The sequence below is a fragment of the Nomascus leucogenys genome, chromosome 7b, assembly GCF_006542625.1.
Source record: "Nomascus leucogenys isolate Asia chromosome 7b, Asia_NLE_v1, whole genome shotgun sequence".
Taxonomy (NCBI): domain Eukaryota; kingdom Metazoa; phylum Chordata; class Mammalia; order Primates; family Hylobatidae; genus Nomascus; species Nomascus leucogenys.
This window is the reverse complement of record NC_044387.1, coordinates 110,046,604-110,072,619: the sequence shown is the minus strand read 5'-3', so window position 1 is coordinate 110,072,619 and position 26,016 is coordinate 110,046,604. Positions and strand designations below refer to the sequence as shown.

Sequence of the window (26,016 nt, the reverse complement as noted above, 5' to 3'; positions counted from 1 at the left end):
TTCAACTTTGGTCAATCTGACAATTATGTGTCTTGGAGTTGCTCTTCTAGAGGTGTATCTTTGTGGCATTCTCTGTATTTCCTGAATTTAAATATTGGCCTGCCTTGCTAGATTGGGGAAGTTGTCCTGGATAATATCCTGCAGAGTGTTTTCCAACTTGGTTCCATTCTCCCTGTCACTTTCAGGTACACCAATCAGACGTAGATTTGGTCTTTCACAGTCCCATATTTCTTGGAGGCTTTGTTTCTTTTTATTCTTTTTTCTCTAAACTTCTCTTCTTGCTTCATTTCATTCATTTGATCTTCCATCAGTGATACCCTTTCTTCCAGTTGATCGCATCAGCTACTGAGGCTTGTGCATTCGTCATGTAGTTCTCGTGCCATGGTTTTCAGCTCCATCAGGTCCTTTAAGGACTTCTCTGCGTTGGTTATTCTAGTTATCCATTCATCTAATTTTTTTTCAAAGCTTTTAACTTCTTTGCCATTGGTTCGAATTTCCTCCTGTTGCTCAGAGTAGTTCGATCGTCTGAAGCCTTCTTCTCTCAACTTGTCCAAGTCATTCTCCATCCAGCTTTGTTCTGTTGCTGGTGAGCAGCTGTGTTCCTTTTGAGGAGGAGAGGTGCTCTGATTTTTAGTTTCCAGTTTTTCTGCTCGGTTTTTTCCCCATCTTTGTGGTTTTATCTACCTTTGGTCTTTGATGATGTTGACGTACAGATGGAGTTTTGGTGTGAATGTCCTGTTTGTTTTCCTTCTAACAGTCAGGACCCTCAGCTGCAGGTCTGTTGGAGTTTGCTGGAGGTCCACTCCAGACCGTTTGCCTGGTATCAGCAGTGGAGGCTGCACAACAGCAGATATTGGTGAACAGCAAATGTTGCTGCCTGATCGTTCCTCTGCAAGTTTCATCTGAGGAGTACCCGGCCATGTGAGGTGTCAGCCTTCCCCTACTGGGGGGTGCCTCCCAGTTAGGCTACTCGGGGGGGTCAGGGACCCATTTGAGGCAGTCTGTCCGTTCTCAGATCTCCAGCTGCGTGCTGGGAGAACCACTACTCTCCTCAAAGCTGTCAGACAGGGACATTTAAGTCTGCAGAGTTTTCTGCTGCCTTTTGTTTGGCTATGCCCTGCCCCCAGAGGTGGAGTCTACAGTACAGAGGCAGGCAGGCTGCCTTGAGCTGCAGTGGGCTCCACCAAGTTCAAGCTTCCTGGCTGCTTTGTTTACCTACTGAAGCCTCAGCAATGGTGGGCGCCCCTCCCCTAGCCTTGCTGCTGCCTTGCAGTTTGAGCTCAGACTGCTGTGCTAGCAATGAGCGAGGCTCCTTGGGCATAGGACCCTCTGAGCCAGGCATGGGATATAATCTCCTGGCGTGCCATTTGCTAAGACTGTTGGAAAAGTGCAGTATTAGGGTGGGAGTGACCCAATTTTCCCGGTGCCATCTGTCACCCCTTTCTTTGACTAGGAAAGGGAATTCCCTGACCCCTTGTGCTTCCCGGGTGAGGCGATACCTTGCCCTGCTTTGGCTCATGCTCAGTGTGCTGTACCCACTGTCCTGCACCCACTGTCTGACACTCCCCAGTGAGATGAACCCTGTATCTCAGTTGGGAAATGCAGAAATCACCCGTCTTCTGCATCACTCACACTGGGACCTGAAGACTGGAGCTGTTCCTATTCTCTTATCAGCTTCATTCCAGCCCATGAGGACAAAGGTGTCACATACCTATCCACTATGGCTAACCCGTCCTCAGCAGGGAGCTTCCCCAGTACTACTCTCCTCTCTGTTCTGAGCCTACTTGCTCCTTTGTCATGCTTCCACTTTCTGTCCCACTCCCTAATAGATGATTTGTCCTCTCTGCCCAGCCCCTAGTTCTGATATTTGGATTGTCTGTGATCTGGGTAGTACTTAGGAGGTAGAACCAAAGCCTTGTTGATTGGATTGGGAGTTTCTAACTTCCTATTAAAGGCACTGATTAAGCATCTATCATATAAAGTAAAGTAAGATTATGATCCAGTAAGACAAGACTCCACAAGTAGCGCAGGAAGAATTGGTTTCTAGTACACTTCATGCTTCAGGACAGGAAATCCAGAAAAAAATTCTGTGGTACGTTAAGTGTGTACTGTAAGTTTCATTTCCATGTGAAAAACTAGTTAGCTAAAAAGTACATCCATGAAGAATCCTGATTAAACTTGTTTAATCCTGTTAAACTAGCTACTAGCTAAACAATCATTTCACAACAACTCGAGAACTCTGTAAAAGCATTTCCTCTGAATATTTTATTCAGAAAAAAAACACAAAAAGATAAGGGAGAAACAAAAATCCCAGTCACTTGCAGTATCTGTCAGCTTTCAATTTGGCTCTCCTGTTTAAACAAAGAAAAATAATAAAATTAATCTATGTAAAACATGCCATATGTATTCAACTGCTACTAAATATAAAAAGCTTTAAAACTGTTCAATTTTGGTTATTACAACACTTATATTAAAATATGTATACTTTTAAATTTGGTTTCTATAAAAAATGGATTCTAATCTTATAAAAGTTATTTCCTAATATTCAATAAATGTTGCCTAAGGGCTTGTTCAATCCAAATAGCAATTTTAATTATTCCAGAATTTAAGGGTGCACTAAATTTCCATTTAACAGGGTGAGAATGCTGTATTATTACAAGTGATAAAAGTTACAGGACATAGAGCTTATTCTGTTTTAGAGTCCACATCCTGATTATATTTTATATCCTTTTCTTGATTTCTTACAACTGGATACATATTCATTTGCTCAGCTGGAAAAAATTCTTAACATTATTTACTGACTTTAGGTATGAACTCTACCAGCTAGTTAACAGGAAATATGTAATTTTAAACATTGCCTTTATCAAGTAATGTAAAAAAAAAAAAAAAAAAGGGTAAGAGTAACTTTGCAACATAGGACCTGAATGAGTGGCTGGTGATTATCAAAATCTGGCACTTAATTGATTTATACTTGTACACCCACAGCTAAACGTCTCTACCTGTTTTTCTATGTCGTAAACTTATCTACCTAGGAAGAGTAACAAATAATAATGTGCTATGATAAACATCCTGCACTCTTCCAAATCTTACAACTGCTTCAATTTCACTTGTTTAGCTTTTATACTTAGTTTTTTAGTTGCTCTATTCTTATTTTAAGGAACCTAAACTACTATAACAGAATCCACATAATTTTTATATTAGTCAAACTGCCTCTTTCTAATTCTGGTTCTAATAGTTATAAAAAGATAATGACAAATTTATGAAGTAGATACAGTCAAACCTGAATTTCTTAAAGTATATACTTGGTTAGAATCGGTTATATTTTTTAGATATTCTTTCTTTGACAGTCTTTTCCCAAACTTATGATGTCCTCTCTAGGTAATATTGCCACACTCATAAATTAGAAATAAAGATAAAAATGTGAAAACTACAGTAATTTAAGAGAATGTAGGTTTTCTACATGCCATTTCTATTGGCTACTGAAAATAGTGGAAATAAGTAAATAAATAGCTACCTGTCCAGAAGCGTCTCATGCAAAAATCCATCTTTCCGAGCCTTTTTAAGAATTTTACTGTCCTCTTTACTTATTTTAAGTTTGTGGTCTTGGAAGCTCTGAAATTTCTTTCTGCAAGGAAAATGTCTTCATTGAAAAATACCTCAAACTCTTATTATACATATTTACTATTAAATTTATAAATACTGTTAATTTTTTTCACTTATTAAAAAAGTCTAATTGTAGGCCAGGCACAGTGGCTCATGCCTGCAATCCCAGCACTTTGGGAGGCCAAGGCAGGTGCATCACTCGAGGTCAGGAGTTCAAGAACAGCCTGGCCAACATGGTGAAACCCCATCTCTACCAAAAATACAAAAATTAGCCAAGCATAGTGGCGTGCACCTGTAGTCCCAGCTACTTGGAAGGCTGAGGCAGGAGAATCACATGAACCTGGGAGGCAGAGGTTGTGATGAGCCGAGATCATGCCACTGCACTCCAGTCTGGGGGACAGAGCAAGACTCTGTCTTGGGGGAGAAAAAAAAAAAGGTCTAATTGTATTTTTTTTTTTTAATAAGCTGGAGCTTTTCAACAAAGATGACCTTCGTGACCTCTCATGAGGAGGGCCACTCATTGGCTGGGTAGCACAAGGCCCCACTTCTAGTAGGGCATGCTGGCTGGAGTCCCCTGTGTCCTGGCCATAGCACACCCTTTGACTGGCAACACACCCATTCTATGAATGAATAGAGAGACTGACTAACCCGAGTGACTAGCTTTGAGAGCTGATAGGATGATTAGGAAAACTGAAGCCTCAAGAAAAGCATTTAACTCAGTGCTCTATCCTAGAGGCCACATTGTGTTGTATCTTCTTGTCAGTTTTATTTTTTCAGACAGGGTCTTGCTCTGCCACCCAGGCTGGAATGTGGTGGTGATCAGAGCTCACTGCAGCCTTGAACTCCTGGGCTCAATCCTCCTGTCTCAGCCTCCCGAGTAGCTGGGCCTATAGGCATGCCCCACCATCCCCAGCTAATTAGGTAATTTATTTTGAAAGCACTTTGAGAAGCACTTCACTGTCAAATCTGTAGGTCTGAAAGGAAAAGAATACATACACATAATTTATTTCACATTGTTTTACGTTTCCTTTGTCTTCTTCTGGAATGTCATCTTTTTTCTTGGTTTCTCTTTCAGCACAGGATCTAATCTACATATTGGAAAAGAGAATCCAATGGGTTATATGTTTATCTTCCATCTTCTCCACTTTACATATCACGTAAGAACATTCGAGATGATTTCTTATGCAGAAGAAAAAATTAACTGAGCAACTATATTCAGAAAAAGGTTCTGGCTATGTGTTTTTACTTCATATATATAATCTATGAGTAAGTGCTATCACATGCTTCCTCTGCAGCCCTTGTGTCAGAAACACTACAGACAAAATTATTTGAGAAACATTTTACACATCAGATCCTGCTAGGCACTAAAGCAATCATTAACTAATTTAATTTTGTCCTCCAAGTGAATATACTAGGATCAAATTATCCCTAGTAGACAACTGTTCATTTGATCAGACTGAAAGCTTAATAGCTATTTTATGTTGCACAGACTATTACCAAAGTATTAAAACTTTTAACATTACACAACTTGTTTTTAATTAATTGGAACCCACCTCTTTTACTAGCTTCTTATATCCTCCTAAGTTTGGATAGATGTTTACTATCACATGTCATAAGTTAATTGATCTGCATTCAACAATTAGGATCACCCACAGAACAGGCAACTGGCAATGGTAAGGACTCATGTCTCCTAAGGGATCTCTGTGGCCAGAGTCCAGTTCCAGGGCTGCTTAGAAAGTGATGACAAATAACGTGTTTGTGCCAATGACATCTTTGTGACAGTTTTGATTAGAGGGATCCCAAACCTGAAAACATTCCCTGCTAGGGCCTGTAACACAATGCTACCTTTAGTAAGGGGGATCTGTGTTCTGGTCATAAAGGTGAAGGGCTGACAGAGGTAACACAATGCTACCTTTAGTAAGAGGGATCTGTGTTCTGGTCATAAAGGTGAAGGGCTGACAGAGGTAACACAATGCTACTTTATTAAGAGGTTCTGTGTTCTGGTCATAAAGGTGAGGGGCTGACAGAGGTAACACAATGCTACCTTTAGTAAGAGGGATCTGTGTTCTGGTCATAAAGGTGAAGGGCTGACAGAGGTAACACAATGCTACCTTTATTAAGAGGGTTCTGTGTTCTGGTCATAAAGGTGAGGGGCTGACAGAGGTAACACAATGCTACCTTTAGTAAGAGGGATCTGTGTTCTGGTTATAAAGGTGAAGGGCTGACAGGTAACACAATGCTACCTTTAGTAAGAGTGATCTGTGTTCTGGTAGATAAGGCAAGGTCATAAAGGCGAAGGGCTGACAGAAATTTAGGAGAGCCTGCAATTAAATGGTAAAGGAAAAGAGTCCTAAATAATCACTGTTCAGAGATTCCAGGTACTTGACTAGCCAAAGAGACCCAGAAAACTTTGTATTTCATCTGAAAATTGCTTTAAATAGTGAAAAACGCAATCTTTGTGTATCTTTGTATAAGTGCAAAGCACTGCACATATATTTGCAATTGTTGCCTTCAATAACACTTTTGTGATGATATCCAGATGCAAAATAATTTAAACATACAATAAAATATAAATGTAAGTCACAAACCCATCTGCATTTCCCCAATGACCTGTTTCCTGAGAAGCAATGTGTTATGAAATATTGAGAGTGGCCTCTGGAGTCAGCTGGGCCTGGGTACACATCCTGTCTTACCACACCTTGAAATCACTGTGATTTCCATGAACTGACTGACAAAAACTACGAGGATGTAAGGAGGGTCAGAGGCTGTCATCTTGTCTGTAACGCTGAGCTCACATCCACCTCACAGGGGCATTATGGAAATTCAAGACTACAACGCATGTGCTGGGTGCATGCAATGAAAAAATATAACATTTCCATTCTCTATAAGAAAATACCTACATTTTAGATTGAAATTGTTTGAGCTTTAGATTTGAAATTATTTGAAATCAAGACTATTCTAAAAAAAACATATAACCAGAAATCTAACATGAAGCACGTATAGAGATTTGATAGATGCTTTTAAATTGCATGGTAGTAGAGAAAAATGTAACAAATTTTTATGCTCTAATAAGAATGAAAGGCATTTTAGAAAAGGCATTTGCCCCCCTCTTAGAGCCTTCCACTCCGGCCCCCACAATGCCTTACAGAGCAAATCTGGGTCAGACTGGATGCAACCTGTGATTCCCAACAGAGACAGACAAAGCAAGGTTCAGGATGCTCATTACTGGGACAGAATGCCAAGAAACAGAAAAACCATGTGTCAATAAGGGGGGATTTATTCTTCAGACACATCTTGGTATACGTTTATAATTAAAGATCAGTGGCTTTTGTGAGTCTAAAAAAGCCTTAAATGTTTTCATCAAATTCCAATTAACTACCTGATTTATCTAGGTTATATTAACAGTATTATTTAGAATTTCACCTTGATATGAAGATGTCTGTGTAACTTTTACAGTGATGTAAAACAAAGAGGATTAGGGAGGGCACAGGCCAGTGGTGAATGTGTCTGACTACAGATGAGGGAATTTAGCCTGGAATAAGGAACTTTTTGTGACGCACACAAATTTTAAAAATGTTTTATGTGATGTTTCTCCTAATGCAAAGAAGGACTGGTACTATTAATAAAAATATTTTTAAAATGTGAGGGCTAAGGCCCCAGAAGTTCTGCTATGATTTTTTATGTTTCATAAAGTGACTATCATCACATAAGCTCAAGCATTACATAAATACAAATGCATATACCCCTGACCTGGTAATTCTCCTTCTGGAAATTTATCTTCAGGTCCACCCGCACATCTACAAATTGATGCATATTCAATGTTATGTACTGCAGCACTGTTTATAAGAGCAAAAGACTGGCAACAGCCTAAATTTTCATCTATAAGAGACTAAATAAATTAAGGTACATCCCTAAAATGGAATATTAGGTGGCTGTTGAGAGAGGAAAAGCAAGAAAAAAAACTTTCTACATTTAAACTAATAGTAGAAAACTCTCCAAAATATGATTTTAAGGAAAAAAAAATCAAAGTCTAGAAGACTATAGAGGAGGCTACCTTTAGTGTAAAACAGTTGAAAATTATAAATATATTCATATGTTTATAAAGAAATTTTAGGCTATAAAAAAGGGAAAGAGGAACAGGAGCTGGGACACAGGTGAGTAAGATGCATGGCAAGCATATGTCTTCACATGCTTTTATTTGAAAATGTTGGACCACGTGTATACGTTATCTATTTTAAAAATTAGATTTTAAAATGCAAGAAAACACGAAAGCCTAAAAAGAGCATGTGGAACTACCAGAAAAAGATACTAATCCATGGAGATAATGGCAAGGTAGCTCCTAGATGCACTCATTTCTCTGCCACATTGTATAAACGAGCCATCAACTATGGGATTTATAATTAAAAATGAGTCTATTTGAAACACCACATTACAAAAAGCTATTAACTAAATCTTTAAAGTGACAGTAAATGACCATTTAACATTTTAAAGAGATACAGTCACGTCGCATGTGTGAATGTAGTTATCTGTATAAAATGTCATCATTACCTTGATCATTTCTTCTTCTCCTGCTGTTTTACTTTTTGCTTCTATGTCTCCTGCTTCATTGCATCTAATAAAGCAGCTATTTGAGGCCAATAAAGCCATTTTCCCCTAAGTGAAACAAAATAACAAAATAGCCATGAGGATACTTCTTGTAGAAGAAACATTAAGTGTTTAGACTGGATTAATTTTTTCTCCCTGATTTAAAAATCACAGAAAAACTTAAGAGAAAAACCTGAAAAATATAATACAAGAACATATAGAAAAGGAAACCAAAATCACCTATCATTTTACTATTCAAAGATTACCACAATAAACATTTGTAGTATATCTTCCTAGTAGGACTGAATTCTAATTAGATGAGGTAGGATTGCTTCCTTTCTAAAAGATCTACTGAAGATCTGATTTAGTTCAGTTTGAAAAATTAAAGACAACATAATTATGAATGCATACTTTATTCAAATATTAGCATTTTAAGTAAAATTTATTTTCTTCACAATTAGAAAACATGAAAAGGTATATACAATGCCTTTGGTGTTTTGAATTTAAGAATCAATGTCTGAGGGACTTTTGTGTGTGAAAATATTCATATACTTTTTTAGTTGTTTAATGTTTGATATATTACACTGCTTTCTATTAAAACTTTAAAGACTGATTTTCTTGTGTATCTAAATCTGGGTTATAAATTTGGTTAGCTTAACTCCCTTAACAAATATAATGTTTATAACTTTGGTTGATTCTTTTGGAAAACTTGGAATACCATAACATTTAGACAAAATATTTATAAATACAATGATTACAAAATATGTTAACCTTATATCACATCCAGTTAAAAAAGTGCTGATAACATGGATTTAATTTCTTAGTCAAGGTCACAAGGGCTGGGTGGTCTCTCATCTGGATGGCTCTTGGTGAGCCCTGGAACATGGCAGGGTGGTCCAAGACAATTTAAACCTGTGCCACAGATTATTCAGCTGAGTCCTTTTTGCAATAGAGTTTTAAGACCCTCTTTCATTTAAATTTAAATTTTTGAAACTTAGTGTCCTTCCTAAAAATAAAATGAAATGAACTTTCCTAAAGCGTTGTATTATTAGTACTACCTAAGTCATCACCTAAGGCCTTATGATATATTGGCCTTCTCTACCGGTGTAACTTTTATTACAAGTATCTCATCATAACTAGTAGGATCATCTCAAAGGGGTTCAACACATTAGTGGGTCATGAAATCAATGTAGTGTTTCAATGTAGTGTTCCTGAACGGTATAGGGGGCGGGGGAAGGAATACACACAGACACGCAGAGGAAGGGGTAAAAGAGAATAAGAAATATCAAGGTGCATAACACATGGATAAGTATTGTTCAGCACAACTCTTGCTTCATTTATACATATGTGTGTGCTGGGCTGCAATGTAAAAATGCATTTCTCAATGGGTTGGGTCAAAATAGTTTTCAAGTCGCTGACAAGATTTTATCTTAGGGGGTGAGGAAATCAGTCTAAGTGATTACGTCTTTCTGGGGGGATGTTTAATCTGTCATCTTAGAAAACACTCTGAGTTCCTATTTTCATTAGTGTATACTACCAAAGCTGCTACTAGGGCTGAGCCTATCTTCTATTTGCTTGTTCTGCGTAGTGCCCATTGGTCCTTACTGTTTTGATATAGTTATCTACTTTTTAAAGACTGTTTAGCACATATTTTTGTTCAATCTTTACTTCTCACACAAACAGAAAAAGGAAATTATATATTCTGTATCAACAAAGATTTAACAAAACATACATATACTACAACTGTCTACTTACTAAAATTAAGAATTAGTATATATCTTTTTTCTTATATTAAAACTATCTTTTTGTACACTATTTTAAGCTTATAAACTGAAAGTCTTTTAGAGATAATTTACTTCAATGAACTATTATTATTTATTTTATGCACAAATTGTCACAACTTGGTCTTAGCAAGCTCCACTGTTCGCTGACAGTCTCGAATGTTTCTGAAAGCATCCATGATGTCTGCTACAAAGAAGATACTTAGGAACTATTCTGTTTTCCTACTCTGAGACCTAAAATTGACTGGTTCTTTAATGGAAATGAGATCCATATCTAGGCACTAAGGGTATACAGAAATAATTGTGGGCAAAAGTACTAATGCTATTTTTGTTGCACTGCATTTTGAGATCTCTTTAAGGCTCTATGTTCTTATTGATTTATTCCAATTTAATGTATTATACTATTGCATCCTACTTTGTAAATATATTATGATTGACTGTTACAGACTTTCTGTTAAACTGACAGGAAGTTTTTATGAACAATAACAGCACTTACATTTTGAAAGACTGGTTCCCATTGTTCTCTTGGTCCAATTGCATCTGAACGCCCAACAACAAGTCCATCTGAATTGATACCAAGATATTTTCCATAGCCAGATTTCAGGGCAATTCTGCACATTAATAAGATAAAGTTAAAAACTGAGAGAAAATTATAGAACATCAAAACAGGACATGTGTATGTGTGTGGGTGTGCACATATCTAAAATTTCAGACTAGACATATTCCAAGCTGCATGTGGCTGAGTGGTGACTCACTCCTGTAATCTCTGTGCTTTGGGAGGCCAATGGGAGAACTGCTTGAGGCAAGAAGTTCAAGATCAGCCTGGACAACACAGTGAGACCCCATCTCTACAAAAAATTTAAAAAATTAGCTGGGCATGGTGGCATGCACATGTAATACCAGCTACTTGGGAGGCTGACGCAGGAGGATTGCTTGAGCCCAGAAATTTGAGGTTATAATGAGATACGGTCGTACCACTGCACTCCAGCCTGGGTGACGGAGTGAGACTCTGTGCCTTTAAAAAAAAAAAAAAAAAAAAAAAAGCTACATGTGACTAGTTGCTGCCATGTTGGACAGTGCAGTTTTAAATTTAGTTTTATATTGTGCTTTTTTAATATAAACATTGTACCTTATATATTACATAATATTTTCAAAATTCATCATTCTTTAATTATACCTCTTTAGTTATAAAGTTCAATACATTACTAAAACTTACTTTTTCTGTTATTATAAATAGTTCTATGTACACCTATTCTATAAATAAAACTGCTTTATCCTTAGAAAAAATTCCTAGAAATAATTGGATCGAAGGGTATAAAGTTCAAATGTCATCAAACTGTTTTCCAGAAAATGCTGCTTCCATTTACATTCTTACCTCAAATTAACAGAGTATGTTTTGTATCACGGATTTTTTTTTTAAACATTATGACTTTAAAAAAATACTTGAAAACCTGATATGGAAAAAACAGTATCCTATAAATTTGCATTTTAGTAGTTAACTAGAATAACGATTGTTTTTCTTTTCCTTTCCTTTTTAGTTTTTAGATTATCTGGTAATGTCCTTTGTCCATTTCTCTATTGAGATCTGATTGTTTGCAATTTTTCTACTAGGGTCTTCAGTGCTATGAATTCTATATAAGATACACATGAAGAGTAAGAACTCACTGCCTATTAAGATTGTTGCAAATATTTTCCTCATTTGTCAGTTAATTTTCTTTATAATCCTTTTTTGTTTATAATTGTAAAGCAGTTTAAAACTATTGAATTTTTTCTTCCTCTGCTTTTATTCTTTGTCTTTCACCATACTTATCAGACTTTCAAAGAAAGTACAGAAATAATTATCTTAATGTGATTTTTTAAAATTATGATTTCTTTTTTTTTTTGAGACGGAGTCTCGCTCTGTCGCCCAGGCTGGAGTGCAGTGGCGCGATCTCGGCTCACTGCAAGCTCCGCCTCCCGGGTTCACGCCATTCTCCTGCCTCAGCCTCTCCGAGTAGCTGGGACTACAGGCGCCCGCCACTACGCCCGGCTAATTTTTTGTATTTTTAGTAGAGACAGGGTTTCACCGTGGTCTCGATCTCCTGACCTCGTGATCCGCCCGCCTCGGCCTCCCAAAGTGCTGGGATTACAAGCGTGAGCCACCGCGCCCGGCCATGATTTCTAATCTTTTACCTTACCGAGAATCTCCTGGGATGCCAGAATTGACTTTTAATCCTTTATACATTAATGACTATATAACAGAAATCATTATCATATTGATGTAACCAATTACTAAAATATGTAAATTCACTTTCAGTATCTTCTACCCAAAGAATCATTCTATACTTTTGCACAAGGTGAGAATAAAAAAGGTTACTTTATAAAATGACTGTAAAAATAGTGAGTAAAAACATTCTTTTGGTCGTTATGATTCTGTAACATTCTCTGCTGGTTTCAACAATATTCCTTTTTTTAGTCTTCCTGTTTGCCTTTGGACTTCCAAACAGTGAGTTTAAATATCATAGCAACAGTGAACCAAGTTTTGTACTATTTATTTTTTAATCTATCTTATTCGGTGTGTGAAATTATTAATCTTCGTTTTGAACTTACATATTTTTTTTCCAGCCTAGCATTATATATTGATAGGAAACCCATTAAAAGTAGATCACAAAATCTACTTTTCAAAAAAGCTATTTTAGGCCGGGCGCGGTGGCTCACGCCTGTAATCCCAGCACTTTGGGAGGCCGAGGCGGGCAGATCACGAGGTCAGGAGATCGAGACCATGGTGAAACCCCGTCTCTACTAAAAATACAAAAAACTAACCTGGCGTGGTGGCGGGCGCCTGTAGTCCCAGCTACTCAGGAGGCTGAGGCAGGAGAATGGCGTGAACCCGGGAGGCAGAGCTTGCAGTGAGCCCAGATTGCGCCACTGCACTCCAGCCTGGGAGACACAGCAAGACTCCGACTCAAAAAAAAAAAAAAAAAAAAAAAAAAAAAAAAAAAAATGCGATGTTGTTTTTTATATCAAAATTACCCTGTGGGCTTAAGACAGATACTAAAATTTTTAATGAATACAATTAAATTTTTAAAATAACTGGTTACTAATTATATGACAACATGAGCTCACCTGGAATCAGACAATTTGACAGCCGTAAACTGCTCTGGAGGACTAGGGCCCTCATCAACTATTGGAGAAAAAACATTTGAAAATAAATTTGACATTTGCTATAAATATAAAGACATTATTTTGCTTTAAAAAATGTGGCTATTTTCTTCTGCAATTAAATGTAAGAATATTCAGATATACTGATGTCACTGTAATACTGTATCTTTGGAATCAAGATCTATTTTACCTTCTTTTAACTACAGTGCTGATTTTATATACTGAGTAAGACAAGGTGATATAATGCTTATTTAATAACTTTTGAGATAGCTTCTCTTTATGTTTTAAAATACAATCATAAACAAGCACTTATTTAAAAAGCTAAGTGCTTTCATCTATTCAAGGGATGGCTTTGCTGACCAAATGATACTGCTTTTTATCTTCTAATTACTTTGTATCTCATTAGTGCTTCCTCTAATGGACTAAAGAAAATGAGGAAACTTCAAATTGTTAAATGCACCCAGGTTAGTTTTGGCAATAGGTCTGAATAAAAAAGAAATTCAAACATTTTGACTCAAATAGGTTTTCTTTTTTCTTTCCACTTACTATTTTAATTATTCATCTTGTTTTGATTTCCAAAGGTACTCTTCTGGAACTATACGGAATGTTTTCAAATGCTTATATTAGAAAGAGGGACTTGCCAATGGCTGGTAAATATTAACGAATTAAAAAGAAATGGAAGAGTCAAATGCAATGGTTCCATTCCTTTGGAAAATGTTTGAGACTAGTTAGAGTTTGGCCTAAGTGAATCAATGTCCTAAAATCTACACTTGTGGCAGCCTCTTCCCTTCCAGACACAAACCTTCTTTGTGTGGAGCTCCCAGGGTAAAAAGACCATTGTCGAGTGCATGTATATAGGTTCCCTTATCCATTTCAATGGCTATGGTTCCCGAAATTTCACCAAAGTTTGTTACTGTCCACCAGATTCCTAAAAAATAAAATCAATATTTCAACTTTATATTTTAGTTTTGACACAGAGTTCTTTTTTTGTTATAACTTAGTTTTAAAACCTTTTTATTTTGCAGTTGTAAGAAATAATACAAAGATCTCACATATCCTTTACTCACTTTGTCTCAATGATGACATCTTGCATAAGTATCATACACTGTCAGAATCAGGAAACTGACATTGATATAATCCATGGACCTTATTCAGATTTCACCAGTTTTACATGTACTTGTTTGCATGTATGTGCAAAGATTCATGCGACAACCAGCACAGTCAGGATTAGGTTTTTAGAACACAAAATAGCAACATACAGCCAGGCATGGGGGTGCATGCCTGTAATCCCAGCTACTCGGGGAGTTGGGGAAAGAGGATCACTTGAGCCCAGGAGTTCAAGGTTATAGTGAGCTATGATCACGCCACTGCACTCTAGCCTGAGTGACACAGCAAGGTCCTGTCTCAAAAAAAGACCAAAACAAAACAAAGGCAACATGTGAAGGTACAAAGTGATATATAGAGAACGGTCTCTCTTATGATAGACCCCAGCCATCTATTCATGCCTGCTTTCCAGAGGCAATGCCGATCATAATGTTTCTTAAAAATGCCTCTACAGGAAGACTTTCTAGCATAGCAATCTTTTTTTTTTTTTTTTTTTGAGATGGATACTCGCTCTGTCGCCCAGGTTGGAGTGCAGTGATGCGATCTCGGCGCACTGCGACCTCCGCCTCCCGGGTTCAAACAATTCTCTGCCTCCGCTTCCCGAGTAGCTGGGGTTACAGGTGCCTGCCACCATGCCTAAATAATTTTTTTTGTATTTTTAGTAGACACAGGGTTTCACCACATTGGCCAGGCTGGTCTCAAACTCCTGACCTCGTGATCCACCCACCTCTGCCTCCCAAAGTGCTGGGATTACAGGTGTGAGCCACTGCGCCTGGCCAGTAATCTTAACTATGATTTTAGATTGAAAGTAAAATTAGCAGAATCTATGTCTATGTATATTAATTTCCAATTTGCCAATAGAAATGTTAGACTCTAGGAACAATTATGTAAGCAGTTGTTATAAGTTTGTATCTTAATGTTAAAAAACATCCTCAAACCTCCTCCTAAATTGTACGTTAGCTAGAGTAGAAATGAGTCAATCAATAACTGGATATGACATATTAAGGAATTCTTGTTAATTTGACAAGGTCTGATAATGACATAGTATAATATATAAAAATAAAGAACAAAACAGGTGATGAGAGAAAGACATACCATGTTAAGAAATATATTTTTATGTACTTATGGGTAAAATGACATAATATCTGTGATTTTACTTAAAATTTTCTAGGAAAAAATGTGTGTGTGGGTGTGTGTGTAAATCAAACGAGATTGGCAAAATATTGATAATTAATGCTGGGGCCTGGGCACATGGGGGACTCATTATATTCTTCTATGTACGGAATAGTTTGGATATTTCCATAATAAAAAGGTTTTAAAGATTCAGTTAATTCCACTGCACAAAATTTTCTATTCAACTGAACATTTCATGCTTTCCATAATAAATTTTAAAATACATAAAATTTTAGCTAAAATGAAGTTGGACCCTTATCTAACACCAAATACAAAAAGTAACTTAAAATAGACCAAAGACCTAAATGTAAGAGCTAAAGTTAGAAAACTTTTAGAAGAAAATGGGAAAAGCTTCATGAAAATGAATTTGGCAATGATTTCTTGTATAGAACATCAAAGGCACAGGCAACAAAAGAAAACATAGACAAACCAGACTTCATCAGAATTAAAAACTTTTGTGCATCAAGAACCACTGTCAACAGAGTAAAAGGCAACCCAGAGAATGGAGAAAATATTTGTAAACTACATATATTATAAGGAATTAATATCCAGACTATATAGAGAACTCCAAAAAGACAAATACTACAATTCAAAACTGGGCAAAGGACGTACACGAACATTGCTCCAAAGATGATATACAAATGGCCAATAAGCACTTTAAAAGACACTCAACATCACTAGTCACTAGGGAAATGTAAGTCAAAACCATAATGCAATACCACTTCACACCCATTGGAATAGCTATTATCGAAACAAACAAACAAAAAACAGAAACCAAGAAAACCAGAAAAACAAATGTTGGGCAGGATGTGTAGAAACTGAAACCCTGTGCAATGCTGGTGGGAAGGTAAAATGGTGCATGTATTTAAATACCACTGAAGTGTACACTTAAAAATAGAAAAACTGGCAAATTCTATATTCTGTATATTTTACCTCCATACACACACAAAACCAACGGAGAAAAAGAAAATCAAAATTAAAATTTCATCTAAAGACAATTAAAAAGCAATAAAACTAATGGCAATTTAGATGCTTGAGTTATAGCTACAATCGTTTTCAGGAAAATAAATAATGCTTTATTCAGAATCATTATCAACAGTGTTATGATCAGCAAGTCTTTCTTATAAATGTAATAGTTAATGATTTTAAATTAGATTTATTTTGTATGTTCTATGCCACATTGACCAAGTACACTTAATATTAAATAAAATCATTTAAATATAATATCTCATTAATGTTTTGCAAAAGAAGAAATTTCTGGCAGACAAGCTCCTCAAAATTTTCACACTCTGTCCAAGTAGGGAAATGATACAATAACATTACTTATAATATTGTCAACTGAAAAAGAAATTACTTTGGGCAGATGCCAGTATTTTTTCTCAATGAGATTTCAAAGAATAAGAAAGCTAAACATAGTATCATCAAGACTTAAATGTGAGCATTCTGCCTATTTTCTGCAAGTGGCCTCCATTCAGCCTTTGGAGGTACGCTTATATGCTTAACGACTAAAGTTACATAACATAATACTTAACGGTGCCACTCTGGGGTTTTAGCTGTGAAAAAACAGTGGATCCTAAGAACAGTGGGCACTGAAGTTGCCTGTCTCTACGTCAGGTTACAGCTCAAGCTGTGTATATGCTGCAGACGCCCAAGCTGAATTTAAGAGAATCCGCTCTAAAACATTACTTGCTATTTAGACACACGCTTAAAGTTATTTCCTTTTGAACCTTAGGCAGATGGTCAAATATTCCTGCTGTGTTGTCTCACAATGCATGACAAAGCTTTTCACACATTTTCACACAGTTTAGAATGTTTACATGTCTGGCATGCTTGTAATCCCAGCACTTTGAGAGGTGGAAGCAGGAGAATCAATTAAACCCAGGAGTTCAAAATCAGCCTAGGCAACAAAAGGAGACCCCTATCTCTACAAAAAAATTAAGAAATTAGCTGGGTATGGTGGTAGGAGCCTGTGGTCCCAGCTACTCGGGAGTCTGAGGTGAGACGATTGCTTGAGCCTAGGAGGTCGAGGTCACATCACTGCACTCCAGCCTGAGCAACAAAGCAAGAGCCTGTCTCAAAAAAAAAAAAAAAAAAAAAAAAAAAAAAAAAAAAAAAAAAAAAAAAGGCCCGATGCACCAGTGTCATGGCTGATAAGATACTACCAGGGCACCCTCATTCTAGCATCAAGGCTGTGTGACAGCTCACCTCACCTTCTGACTAACCCAGTGCTTCTGTGCTAAGGGCCCCCTTAAATCTCTACCTTCATTATGTGTTTGGCACAAAGGAATGATATATCTTAGATTTGGAAATGGAATTTTCTTCCCCAATCTTACTGTAGTCTAAGTACCCTTCACAGACCTTCTATTAACCCATAGCTTACTTAGCTTTAGTTCCTGGGTAAAATATGTGTTTTGCAAACTACGATGTTGTAAGTCCAACTGCTTCTGAATCTAGCAGAGCTCAGTGAAACTCTTTGCTTACAGACATGCTCGTGTTTATTAATGTCACACTTGGTTTTCTCCATGTGAAAGACAGAATTTCTTTCATCCTATTTACCAATCCCTTCAGATCCTTGTGAGGAACCAACAGAACAGCTTTAAAAAATTAAAAGGTTTTTTTCTTTCCCTTCACAAATAGGCACATGCTTACTTATACGGCAAGTTTAGAAAATCCACAATGCAAAAGAAGGTGGAAGGACAAAGAAAAAGACGCAGAAGGACTTCCTCTTCCAGCCAAGATGGACTTCCCCTCCCACCATGACCAACCAGAAAACTGAAACTGGATACGGTATTTGAGAAAACTGTTTCTGGGGATTGGAACACAGGCAGAACAGGACTGTGATATTTGAGAACAGGAAAATACAGATCTCACACACACTTCTGTTTTCTGCCCAATGGCAGTTTCTTGACCACACGGAGAGAGGTAGAGACCTCCAGAAATGAGGCAATGTCACTAAGCTGAGAGTCTTGCAGTGCTAATATGTTGGGAGTTTATAGAATAAGTACTGGAGAAGAGGGAACTACACACAGGTGAGGCCTCAAAAGAGTATGCAAAAGTTCTCTGCAGGTCTGGGGCCAAGGGCTGGGGGGAGTGCATGCAGTAGGCAGGCTCCACAAGGCCTCTGCAGAGTGGCTGGCACTGCTGAGGGCTGACTGGAGATGCCAGAGATCACACAAATTTGGGACACAGCAGAGTGGAGAGAACTCACCAAGTATGCCTAGAACATGTGGCTGAGGCCCATGAGGATGAACCTTTCCTAGAGTAAGAGTCACTATCTAAGTCTACGGGCAAAACCCTAATAAATAAGCACAAACAAACAAAGGCCCAGGCTTGACAGGAGCAAAAGGGTGGTCAAATAATTTAACTAGGCATCAAGACATTTAACAGAAATAAGGTTAAAATATTATGAAAATGAAAGACTGAATTTATAAGGAAGACTTAACAATTCTAAATGTGTACACATCTTATGAGAGCTTCAAAACACTTTAAGCAAAAACTGCTCAAATAGATCTAGAATTACAGCTGGAGATTTTAACATAACTCTCAATACACTGTAGGATTAGTAAAAAATCAGTAAGGACACAGAAGATATGCATAGTCACAAGTTCTACCAGTTGACCTAACAGACATCTAAAGAACACTGAACTGGCTGGGCACCATGGCTCACACCTGGAATCCCACCACTTTGGGAGGCTGAGGCGCATGGATTACCTGAGGTCAGGAGTTTGAGACCAGCTTGGCCAACATGGTGAAACTGTCTCTACTAAAAATATTTAAAAAATTAGCCGGGTGTGGTGGCAGGTGCCTGTAATTCCAGTTACTCCGGAGGCTGAGGCAGGAGATTCACTTGAACCTGGGAGGCAGAGGTTGCAGTGAGCTGAGATCATGCCACTGCACTCCAGCCTGTTGGGCAACAGCGAGACTCCATCTCCAAAAAAAAAAAAAAAAAACCCTGAACCAACATCTGCAGAATACACATGCTTTTCAAGTGTACATGGAAATTCACTAAGAAAGTATATTCTCCAACTATACTATAAATGAATTAGAAATCAGCAACAATAACATACCTATAATATCTCTATGTAGTAGAAATTAAAAACAATACACTTTTAAATAACTCATGTGTCCATGAAAAGAAAAATCACAAGGAAAACTAGATAATATTTTGAATGGAATGAAAATGAAAACAAAATGTGTTGACTATAACTGAAACTAAAGTGGAATGAAGAGATCTAACTCCCTTCTTAAGAAGCTATAAAACAAGAGCAAAGTAAACTGAAAATAAGTTAAAGGGAGGAAAAAAAAAAGACTGAAAATAAATGAAATAGAAAATGAAAAAGAGAGAAAATAAGTAATACTGAAACAGGCTTGTCCAACCTGAGAGCTGCATGTGGCCCAGGCCAGCTGTGAATGCAGCCCAACACAAATTCATAAACTTTCTTGAAACATTATGAGATTTTTTTGCTTTTTTTTTTGGCTCAGCAGCTTATCGTTAGTGTATTTTATGTGTGGCCCAAGACAATTCTTCTCCTTCCATTGTGGCCCAGGGAAGCTAAAAGATTGAATACACCTGTACTAAAAGATCACTAACGATCTAAAATAAATGATCTTATAAAGAATTGAGAAACCTCCAGCTAGACTGACTGATCCAGGAAAAAACAGCAAAAACACAAATTACCAATATGAAGGGATTGCAATACAGATTAGATTCTGGATCTTATAAAGAATTGAGAAACCTCCAGCTAGACTGACCGATCCAGGAAAAAATAGCAAAAACACAAATTGCCAATATGAAGAGACTGCAATACAGATTAGATTCTACGGACATTAAAAGCATATTAAAGAAAGGAATATTCTGAACAATTTTATGCCAATAAATCTAACAACTTAGATGAAATGAAACTTTCTTAAAAGACACAAATTACCAAAACTGACACAACAAAAAAATCTGAAAATATCTCTTAAAAATTTTTAATTTTCCCACAAAAAACTAAAACCAAACCAAACAAAACCCTCTAGGTTCAGTTGACTTCACTGGTGAATTCTATCAAACATGTAAAGAACAAATCATACCCATCTCACACAGCTATTTCCAAAAATAGGAAAGGAGACAGCACTTTCCATCTAATTTTATGACACCCAGTATCACCTTGACACCAAAATCAAAAAAGGACATTACAAGAAAAGGATACAAAAGTCCAATATCTCCCATCAACACCAATATAGAAATCTTAAAAACAAACAAACAAACACACACACAAACACCTAGAAATCAAATCTAGCAATATCCCAAAGGACAACGCACCACAACCAAGTGGGGTTTATCTCAGGGATATAAAGTTACTTTAAAAGTTGAAAATGAAACCAATGTAATCCATTGGCAGAATGAAGAAAGCTGTATAATCATCTCAACAGATACAGAAAGAGGTATCTGACAGCATTAAACACCACTAAAATAAAAACTCCCAAGAAACAAAGTTTAAAAGGAGTGTCCTCATTTTGATAAAGGTTTTCTCTGCAGATCCTACAGACATCATACCATATGGTGGACTACTGAAAGCTTTCTGCCTAAGCTTGGGAACAATGCAATTATGCCCATTCTCACGACTTCTGTTCAACACTATGGAAGTCCTGGACAGTATAATAAACCAATAAAAAGAAAGACAAGACATAAGGATTAGAAAGAAAGAAGTAAAATGATAGTCACAGGAAACACAATTGCAAATTTCTTAGTTTTCTATATAAGCAAACCACTAGAAGTAATAAGTGAAACAGACTTATCAGACTACAAAGTCACTATACAAAAATCAATTGTATATCTACATACTGACAGAAAACAACTGGAAAATCAAATTCAAAGGTTCTATTGACAGTAGTGTAAAATTATAAAATACTTAAGAATAAATGTTTAAACAGGCATGCAAGACTGCTACATTGAAAATTATGAAATATTGAGGCCCAATATTAAGATGTTGATTCTTCCCCAAATGATCTGGACTCAATACAGTTCTCGAGAAAATCAAACAAGCTTCGCTGTAGAAATTAATAAATTAATAGTTAGTAAGTACAAAGTTGGAGGACTCCCACTACCTGATCTCAAGACTTCATGAAATTATAGCAATCAAGAGAAATATACCAACAGAAAAACAGACAAACGTATCGATAGAACAGAGTCCAGACATAGACCAATACATAGAAAGTTAATTGATTTTTTATGAAGATACCAAAGTGGATTAATGGAAAAAGGAAACACCAGTGGTGCTGGCACAATTGGCTATCAAGATGTCAAAAAAAAAAAATTAAATCTTGAAACCGAACTCACAACATCATGCCAAAATTTAATTTGAGATGAATGACAGATTTAATGTAAAAACTAAAACTATGATGCCTCTAAAAGACAATGTAGAATATTTTCCTGACTTTGGGGTAAGCAAAGATCTCTTAGATCAAAGAGATAAGGCAGTAACCATAAAAGAAAAAAAAATACACTGAGCTTTATAAAAATTAAAAGCTTCTGACCATCCTGGCTAACATGGTGAAACCCCATTGCTACCGAAAACACAAAAAATTAGATGGGCGTGGTGGTGGGCACCTGCACTCCCAGCTACTCGGGAGGCTGAGGCAGGAGAATGGGGTGAACCCGGGAGGTGGAGCTTGCGGTGAACCCAGATCACGCCACTGCACTCCAGCCTGGGAGACAGAGTGAGACTCTGCCTAAAAAAAAAAAAAAAAAAAAAAAAGCTGCTCATCCAAAAACCACCATTAAGAAACTGAAAAGGTAAAACTCAGACTGGGAGAAAAGACTGATAACACCATCAACTCTTGACAAGGATGTAACTGGAGCACTAATTCATTCTTGGTGGGAGGGTAAAATGGCACAACCACTTTAGAAAATTTTTGGCAGTTTCTTATATGGTTAAACCTTCACCTATCCTTTGACACAGCAATTCCACATCTACATATCTACCCTAATTTTAGAATTGTTGATTTGCCATTTTGAAAGCAATGATTGTTCCAGAACATTAGCTTTATACCATTCCATATTTTATATATTTTTTTAAGTTACCATAATTTATGAAGATTCAAAATGCAACTTGCCAAGTTTTAAAAGAGAAAAAAAATGTATGGAAAGAACTAAACGGAAAATAGGCTGGTTAAGTGTGTTTAGGTTAGTTTATTTCTAGTATCATTTACAGGCTACCCTGATGTTGTATTTAAGATTTTAATTCATTTCAGAGTTCACAAAATAATGATTTTTCCTGTGAAGATACTTCCTTTAAGAGACAACAGACTTCTACAATTAAAATGCATACATGTGCAAAGAAAATAACTTGTAAAATATATTTGGTTGAATAACATTTACATTAGGCCTTTAAAATTATGTATCACAATCTCTGGCTATTAAGCAGTCTAACGGTGCCTACTAAGTCAAGAGTTATAATTTTTCTCTCCTGATAATGAAGTAAAGGCATCAGTAGCATCTACTGTGCTAAAGAATAAATGGAATTTATGACTGTAGGTAATATTTAAGCACTTTAAGACAAATATGAATACATCATAAATTTCTAACTAGGAAAATATTTTCAATGAGATCTCAAGAAATGTTAACTTTTACAGAATAGAGCACTGAAAACTGACTCACCAACAATATCAAGCTGGGTTTCTTCATCTTCTTCTCTTTTTCTCTTATCTTTGCTCTTTTTCTTCTTACTACAGGACATAATTTATATAGATGAGTTTAGGTATATTGATTTGTATGATAAATATCGTTAAGATTGAAACTTGGAAGTCTTTTAAACTGTTTCATTTATAAATTATTGATTTAGGAAGACTTACATTGCTATGCCCTCTTAAATACAGTGCTGAGAAGTTGCTTCAGGCTTTGTACATACTATGTTAGAGTTCAAAGCAGACTGTAGAGCCACACTGCCAGATTTTAAATCCTGATTCTTTCACTTCTTAGCTCTGTGATTTTTGGAAAAGGTACTGAATCTCTCTGAGTCAGCTTCCCCACTTAAAAAATTAGGATAATAACTTAACCTAACTCTTAAGGCTATTGTGAGGTTTAAGAGGTAATATGTACCTTCACACATTGCTGGTGGAAATGTAAAATGGTGCAGCATCTACAGGAAACAGTTTGGGGTTCCTCAAAAAGTTAAAGAGTTACCACATGACCCAGCAATTTTACTCCTAAGTATGTATACCCAAGGGAAATGAAAACATACACCCACAAAAATACTTACCTAAGAATATTCACACTAGCATTAGTCACAATAGCCAAAAAGGGGAAACAACCCAAATGTTCATCAACTGATGAATGGGTGAACAAAATGTTACATCCATACAATGGAATATTATGCAGACATAAAAGGAACAAGTGCTACAACAATGATGAACCTCGAGAATGTTATAAGAGAAAGAAGCCAGATAAAACAGGCCACGCTGCATGATTTCTTTCTTAGGAAATATTCACAATAGGCGATTTCACATAGACAGCGGATTAGTGGTTGCCAAGGACTAGCAGAGGGGGAGGATGGGATGTGACTGCTTTAATGGGTAGGGGGACGTTTCCTTCTGAGATGATGAAAATGCTGAGCAACTAGACAGTGGTGAACCTCTTGAATGTATACTTAAAACCACTGACTGTACAAAAGGCTGGATTTTACAATGATGAATTACATCTCAATAAAAAAAGAAAAAACCAAGAGCGATTTGAAAAAAGTTAACGTGCAAAGCGCCTACAACAATTTCTTGGCACATTGAAGGTGCTATATAAGCATTAATTATGATTATTACGATAATCTTTTTTTTTTCTGAGACGGAGTCTCGCTCTGTCGCCCAGGCTGGAGTACAGTGGCGCGATCTTTGCTCACTGCAAGCTCTGCCTCGTGGGTTCACGCCATTCTCCTGCCTCAGCCTCCTGAGTAGCTGGGACTACAGGCGCCAGCCACCACGCCCGGCTCATTTTTTATATTTTTAGTAGAGACGGGGTTTCACCGTGTTCGCCAGGATGGTCTCGATCTCCTGACCTCGTGATCCGCCCGCCTCGGCCTCCCAAAGTGCCGGGATTACAGGCGTGAGCCACCGCGCCCGGCCACGATAATCTTAAGACACTCTTGTCTGCGTTTTCATCATAAAGTTTTCAGAAGATAACTCTCCTCTCCTCACAGGAAATTCACATCTCACATTTATTCAGGATAAACCTGTCATTTATTCTGGCATCTTCATGAGGCCAGACTCCTAGACAGGGTTCTCAAGGCCAGTGGCTTCAGCTCACTCCTTGATACTTTCTTTCCATCTCGCCTAAAAATACCAAAACCTGTTTATCACGGAGACCAGGAGGAAATGCTCAACATCTGTATGTACAGTCAACCTTGGGCAAATCTGCCAGTTAAAAAAGCGGGGATATGAGTGCACAGGTATTTTTTTCCTAAAGAGCTAATAAATTACCACTACGACCTCCTCCTCACATTTGGCTCAATTTATTTACTGCATATATGTTCTCTCATTTAATTCTCAGTCTTCTAAAAGTATAAAAAATCGTCTGAAAGTATAAATGTGTAAACGGAGATTCAGATATTTGATCTCTTAATGAGTAAATGGAAGTTCAGACATATTAACCAATTTGCCACAAATTACAAAATCAGTAAATGACAGAGTGCAGGTTCGAGCCCATATCCCTATCAAAGCCCATATACACCTCAACCACTGTGTGATTCATCCTGGTTTCACTCTACATATGAGGTTAGAAAAAAATCAATAATTTTTCAAGGAAGAGACAATGGAGAAAAGAATAATCCCTAATAAAGGAAGTTATTATCATGAACTACGAGATCAGACTAACGCAGACCCACCAGGCAGAGGCCTGGAGAGATGCCTCAGGGGACCCAAACTCGTGGGTACGGGGTCATCGGTCACCCGCCGTCTACCCCGTTTTCAGGGTCGTCCGCGCGGGAGGCTGCCCCTCTCTGCACAGGCGCCAGGAACCGCGGCCCGGCCTCCGTCCAGCCCGGACAGAGGCCAGGGCGAAGCCTGGAAGGCCACGAAGCCGGCTCTCCGCGCCACGGCTTCCACCGGACTCGCGGGGGTGGAGTGCGTCCGAAAAGAACGCAGGAGGCTCCCGCCCGAGCTGCAGGACCCACCTCTTCGCCTTGGTTCCCTTGAGCACGAGCTTGGTAGACTTTACATAGGAGTACTCGGCCATGGCTCCGGGAGACTTCTGCGCGGAGAGGCTGAAGCCGGCTCAGGACGAGTATGTGACCCGGAGCGGCATCAGGGCGGCGAGGAACAGAAGTGGAGGCGAAATAAACACTCCCTGACAGCGTACGTCTCTCCAGAACCCGCCTCCGTCTTCACAGAAACGCTCAATGGCTAAAAGTTCCACTTCCGGGTTTCTGCCGGGGAGCTACGGCGGCCGCAGAGGGCCGAAAGGTGTCCGCGCGCAGCTGCTCTCTGGCGCCCTCTCGAGGAGCCCCTGATGATTCGCGCCTCCCCGAGGGGAGGAAAGCCCGCCTGAGGCGCTGGTGCTGGCGGGGCGGGGCGGGGCTTCCGGGCGCGCTGTGGAACCGCCTCCCGCTAGGGCTGCGGGCTGGCGACGGTCCCCGCGGGGGCGGGAAGCGGCTCCGGCTGC

General features: G+C 37.9%; 1 protein-coding gene across 1 annotated transcript; it reads right to left on the bottom strand.

Moving 5' to 3' along the window:
- Positions 1-2,238: 2,238 nt before the first annotated feature.
- FRG1 (FSHD region gene 1) lies at positions 2,239-25,764 on the bottom strand. Its single transcript, XM_012503867.2, has 9 exons — positions 25,529-25,764; positions 23,029-23,096; positions 13,912-14,037; positions 13,074-13,131; positions 10,465-10,579; positions 8,152-8,256; positions 4,600-4,691; positions 3,515-3,625; positions 2,239-2,351 (listed from the first exon to the last, which is right to left on the bottom strand). The coding sequence occupies exons 1-9, from the start codon at positions 25,588-25,590 to the stop codon at positions 2,315-2,317; spliced, it is 774 nt and encodes a 257-aa protein (XP_012359321.2). The 5' UTR covers positions 25,591-25,764; the 3' UTR covers positions 2,239-2,314.
- Positions 25,765-26,016: the final 252 nt, after the last annotated feature.